This window comes from Dendroctonus ponderosae, unplaced genomic scaffold (assembly GCF_020466585.1).
Source record: "Dendroctonus ponderosae isolate FM_Combo_2020 unplaced genomic scaffold, Dpon_F_20191213v2 Dpon_F_20191213_12, whole genome shotgun sequence".
NCBI lineage: Eukaryota > Metazoa > Arthropoda > Insecta > Coleoptera > Curculionidae > Dendroctonus > Dendroctonus ponderosae.
In genome coordinates, this window is record NW_026017316.1 from 1,015,099 (window position 1) to 1,020,998 (window position 5,900).

General features: G+C 48.7%; 1 protein-coding gene across 1 annotated transcript in view; it reads right to left on the reverse strand.

The window, feature by feature from the left end:
* Positions 1-315: 315 nt before the first annotated feature.
* LOC109539779 (peroxisomal acyl-coenzyme A oxidase 3) overlaps positions 316-5,900 on the reverse strand; it is a 12,043-nt gene continuing 6,458 nt past the window's right edge. The window contains exons 5-9 of the mRNA XM_019907763.2: positions 5,376-5,553; positions 5,033-5,315; positions 1,027-1,492; positions 821-975; positions 316-768 (exon numbers count right to left, since the gene is read on the reverse strand). Coding sequence (XP_019763322.2) covers positions 367-768; positions 821-975; positions 1,027-1,492; positions 5,033-5,315; positions 5,376-5,553 — 1,484 coding nt within the window. The 3' untranslated portion in view covers positions 316-366. The remainder of the gene's footprint in view (positions 769-820; positions 976-1,026; positions 1,493-5,032; positions 5,316-5,375; positions 5,554-5,900) is intronic.

The window sequence follows — 5,900 nt, forward strand, 5'->3', positions numbered from 1 at the left end:
GTGCAAAAACTGGAAGTTTCACCATCTTATAGCGGAATCCCTACTCTCCACTGGCCGAAAGTTTCACTAAAATTGAGGAGTAAATGCGGCAACTAAAGGATTTTAAAGGGGAGCTTGCAACGTTGAAAGTTTCACTCACAAAGCCAATTTTCAAAAATTGCTGCTGTCCAAACCAGATGGCGCCAAATACGGAAGTTTCACCATCTTGAAGGGGAACCCCCACTCTCCAGTTTCCAGGAATCTTCTCTGAGTATTTTTCCCCAATTGTTCCAGAAAAGCGGAGTTTCGCCTCTTTGGGAACTGAGAAAACGCCCATTTTTTCCAAAAAACCCCAAAAATATATTTAAAAACCCCAAAAACAGTCAATCAAAGTTTGGCCTGCAGGCCAAACTGCTTCCAGCCGACGATATCCGCCCACCAGGTGGGCCTGCCCGCCCCATAGGGCGACCCGAAGAGCGCCTGCTCCAGCCGCCCATAAACGCGCCCATCGGACGCGCCCAGAGTCGAGTTCAGCACAGCATCGGGCGGGGCGATCACGTCAACAAGGGCGACCGCCTCATCCTTCAACTGGGCGCACAGCTCCAGGACGCCCCTCTGGATCAGCTGGCCGGGGGCGGCGCCCTGCGCGAACCCGCCCTGGTACAGCAACCCCAGGGACTTTTCCAGGCTGAAGAGCCCGTAGAGGGCGAACACCCTTAGCAGCACCGGGCGCAGCCCGCCATCCGAGCAGCTGGCCACTTTATCCAGGAACTTCCGCAGGAGGAAGTGCTGCAAGCGAAAAGTGAGGGTGCGTGCTGCCCGCCCCACCGCCCTCACTCACCTCACTAAAGGCCACCGCTAGATCCTTGGCGGCGAACACCTGCGAGTCGCTTCTGGCCCAGAACTTCGTCTGGCCGCCCTCCAGCCGCCCCTCCAGCGCCTGCGCGGTCTGCTGCAGCAGATAGCAGGCGCGCCACTGGAACATGCGCAGAATGCCTGCAAAGTGCGCGCTCATACCTCACAACCCCTCGCCCACTCGCTCCCTACCTGCAGGGCGGCACAGCTCCTGCACAGTGGTGGCCTCAAAGCGCGCCCTCAAAATCTCCTGCCACTCATTGAGGAAATCCACCGAGCCCAGGGGGGATTCGATGATCGTGCCGGCCCGAATCTGCGGCCAGATCTTCAGCAGGAAGTTCGACGTTTGCTGCACGAGCACCCAGTTTTCGCCCTCGTAGGTGAGGGCGGCGTCCTGATTGGCGCGCCACGCCCCCAGCCCCGCCCCCTTGAGGTAGCCGTGCCCGCCGCACGCCTCGCGGCAGCTCTGGATGGCGTCGCGCATCAGCCAACCGGAGAGCGGCTTGGCGGCGCACGTGACCACGTGAACCTCCACGGCCAATAGGGAGATGGAGGCGGAGCGCGGCTGGCCAATCATCTGCTCGAACACGTCGTTCAGGTAGCGCGTGAAGACCTTGAGCATGTAGGCGGCCGCCAGGTGGGGCAGCAGGCGGTATTGCTGGGGGGAAACCAGTTTTCTGGAAATTTGCTCATAGCTTGGCTGATTTTGGTCGGATTTGTCGGTCGCACACTGCGGTTGGTGGAGCGCGAAATCAGCTTTCAACTGCTGTTGGGATTTTTGAAATCCGCCCAGAACTAAGCAGGATACAGCCGAAAGGGGCCGTGCTTTTTACATGGCTTTTTGGCCCAAGTGGGGGGAAAATCCGAAAATCGGCTCTATCTCGCCTAGGGTTTGCTCTAGCGAAAAAGTGAACACCAACTTTTTTATGCAGTTGGAGGCTCTCGATCTGGTGGTGTGCTCGGAATTTTTTGGTTGTTTTCGGTTTTGGAGATATCGAGGTTTTTTGGAAAAACACCTTTTTGACTGTTGTGCGAAAACCGTTTGAGCTGCAGGCAAGGCAAAATTTGCATTGGATCGCGTTTTTTAAGGGCAATGTTTTGGCAAGAGCACCAATTTTCGCTAAGAAGCTTCGTTTGGGCGCAAAAAAATAAAATGTGAATTTCGGACAAAGTTCCGAGGTTTCGACCAGGGGAAATTTTCGAGAAACAAATCAAAAGTCTTTTTTGGAAAATTTTCCTGCTTAGAGCGTGGCATAAGGATCACCTTGACGAGAAACACTGGTTGATTGTTTTGGAAAAAATATCCCAACTGAACCAGGGGGGAAAGAAGTGTGCAACCCTGAAGATGGCGATTTTTCCAAACTTCCCCATAGAATTTGGGCGATTTTGCTTGTTTCGGCTTTTTCACGGGCCATTGAGTGGAATTTTGACCAAAAATGGCTCATTTGAATGTTGGTCGAATTTCCAAACTTTTTTCGAAAATTGGGGGGAAATCCAAAAATCGGCTTTAACTCGCTTGGCGTTTGTGTTACCGAAAAAGTCAATACCAACTTTTTTATGCACTTTTGGGCTCTCGATCTAATGGTGGGTCTGGAATTTGTTGATTCTTTTTGGTTTTGGAGTTTTCCACCTTTTTGTGACAAACATGTTTTTGACATTTGTGCGAAAACTGCGCATGGTAGAAGTGTGCAAAAACTACCACTGGCTCTAGCGCGATAGCGGCAATTTTTCATCAAGAGACACATTTTTCGGTAAGAAGCTTTGTTTGGGCGCCAAAAATTAAAATGTAAATTTCGGGGAAAATTCTAAGATTTCGATCAGAGAAAATTTTCCAGAAAAAGTCAAAAGCGTTTTTTCGAAAATTTTCCTACCTAGGGCGTGGCATATGGACGAACTATACAAAAAACACTGGTTAATTTCTTTGGGGAAGATTCCCCAACCGAACCAGGGGGGAAAGAACGTGCACTCAGGACAGGCTCTTATGGGGGCGCGCGCTTCAAACAGCCATAAAATCCCCAATTTTTCCCCAAATGTCCCCAATTTTGCCTACAGTGTTTGTCCGCTTGGGTTTCAACATATTTGATGGTTGGTGTCCGCATTGAGACTCCAGGGGGGATGCCACCCCTTTAAGCGCTGTGGAGTCCTGAAGATGGCGATTTTTCGAAATTTCCCCATTGAATTTGGGGGATTTTGCTTGGTTTGGGTTTTTCAAAGGCCATTGAGTGGAATTTTGACCAAAAATTACTCATTTCAATGTCGGCCGAATTTCCAAAATGTTTTCGAAAATTGGGGAGAAATCCGAAAATCGGCATTAACTCGCTTGGTGTGTGTTTTAACGAAAAAGTCCATACCAACTTTTTTATGCATTTCTGGGCTCGGGATCTAGTGATGTGTCTGGAATTTATAGATTGTCTTTGGTTTTGGAGTTATCCACCCTTTTGTGAGAAACATCTTTTTCACATTTGTGCAAAAACTGCGCATGGCAGAAGTGTGCAAAAACTACCACTGGCTCTAGCGCGATAGCGGCAATTTTTCATCAAGAGACCCATTTTTCGGTTCGAAGCTTCGTTTGGGCGCAAAAAAATAAAATGTGAATTTCGGGCAAAATTCCGAGGTTTCGACCAGGGGAAATTTTTGAGCAAAAATGAAAAATGCGTTTGTGGAAAATTTCATGCTTAGAGCGTAGCATAAGGATCAACTACAGGAGAAACACTGATTAATTGTTTTAAGAAAAAATACCCAACAGAACCAGGGAGGAAGGAACTGTGCAACCCTGAAGATGGCGATTTTTCCAAACTTCCCCATGGAATTTGGGCGATTTTGCTTGTTTTGGGTTTTTCATAGGCCATTGAGTGGAATTTTGACGAAAAATGGCTCATTTGAATTGTGGCCAAATTTCCAAATTTTTTCCGAAAATTGGGGGAAAATCCAAAAATCGGCTTTAACTCGCTTGGTGTGTGTTTTAACGAAAAAGTCCATACCAACTTTTTTATGCAATTCTGGCCTCTCGATCTAGTGGTGTGCCTGGAATTTCCTGAGGGCCTTTGGTGTTGCAGTTATTCACCTTTTTGTGAAAAACATCTTTTTGACATTTGTGCCAAAACTGTGCATGTGATAAGTGTGGAAAAACTACCATTGGCTCTACCGCGGAAGCGGCAATTTTTCATTAAGAGAACCATTTTTCGGTAAGAAGCTTCGTTTGGGCGCAAACAAATTAAATGTAAATTTCGGGAAAAAGTCTAATGTTTCGATCAGAGAAAATTTTCCAAAAAAATCAAAAGTGTTTCTTCGCAAATTTTCCTGCTTAGGACGAGGCATATGGACGAACTACACAAAAAACACTGGCTAATTGCTTTGGGGAAAATTTCCCAACCGAAGTAGGGGGAAAAGAACGTGCACTCAGGACAGGCTCTTATGGGGGCGCGAGCTTCAAACCTCCATAAAATCCCCAATTTTTCTCCAAATGTCCCCAATTTTGCCCACAGTGTTTGTCCGCTTGGGTTTCAACATATTTGATGGTTGGTGTCCGCACTGAGACTCCAGGGGGGGGATGCCACCCCTTTAAGCGCTGTGGAGTCCTGAAGATGGCGATTTTTCGAAATTTCCCCATTGAACTTGGGCGATTTTGCTAGGTTTGGGTTTTACAAGGGCCATTGAGCGGAATTTCAACAAATAATGGTCCAATCGAAAATTGGCAGGATTTCCAAAATTTCTCCAAAATTGGGGGGACAAGCAAAAAAGCGCCCGTAACTCCCTCAGTGATCGGTTTAGGCCAAAAGTGAATAGCAACTTTTTCATGCAATTTGCCCCCCTCTATCCAGTGATGTGCTCGGAAAGTACCGGCGAGTTTTGGTTCTGGAGATTTTGAGGCTTTTTTGCGAAAACTGCAGTTTTGAACTTAACTCAAAAACTCGTGAAACTAGGGTTGTGCAAAAATCGCCGTTCGCTGCCAGTTTTTCATCAAAAGCACCTCTTTTCCCTAGGGTGCCTCGTTTGGGCGCCAAATAGTCAAATGCGATTTTCCGGCAAAACTCCGATGATCTTGATTCAAAGAAAAACCCCCTAGTCTGTTCAGGAAAGTGATTTCCCAGCACGTGGTGGATAGAGGAAAGCCTCAGCTCCAGAACGCAGTTAAAACCGCCAAAATCCGACAACTATTAAGCAAGTTACGCATAAAACAACACTTTGCCACTCCCACCTGCGTTTGGTACTCCAGAATGGCCACCTCCTGCTCCCCCTCGCTGGGCGCAAATTGGCGCCTCACTGCCGAGTAGCGGAGGGCGGTGGTGAGGGCGCAGCCCCCATACGCGTCCGATTGGGCGGTCACCCAGACGCGGGACGCGGAGAGGGCGAGGAGGGAGGCGCCAAAGCGCTGAGACTCGTTCTGATAGGGCGTGACGTAACGCCCCTCCTCCGTGACGTCGCCGGTGTCGTTCAGGAGATACGCCCTAGGGATGCGGTAGTGGGAGAACAGCAAGAACCTAGGGAAAGGGCGGGGGGCTTGAAACAGCAGAAAAAAGAGTGGGGATGGGGGAAAATACCCATTGTCGATGCCATTGAGGCCGATTTTCTCTCCCATGTCCCCAACGGTGACCCCAGGGAAGGGCTGAAGGGTCTCGGGGTCGCGGATGGGGACGACGAAAACGTGCAGTCCATGATGCACGCCACTGACGTACAGCTGCGCATAGACGATGGCGTGCGTTGCCACGTTTCCCAAATCTGGAATATTGCCGGATTTTCTGGGTCAGCTCTGGACAAATCTGTGGCGACAACTGTTCTTTTGTGCACCGAGAAATCCTCATAACTCCTTGAGTTTTTGGGCGATTTCTTTGGGGAAAGCGTCCTTTTTTAGAAAAGGTTTTGGGCTTTTTTGGGGCCTTGAAATTTTTGGAATCCGATCGGCGGCAGCCGCAAACGCGTCAAATAATTGTTTTTGAGTGGTGATTTTGCCAAAAATAGCTGAGTTTCTGCGCTAAAACTGGCCCCAGTTTCAAAAAGATACGAAAATTTAGCGCAAAAGGTCCAAAAAAGGAAAAAATCTGTTTTCCTGAAGAAAAACTCGATGA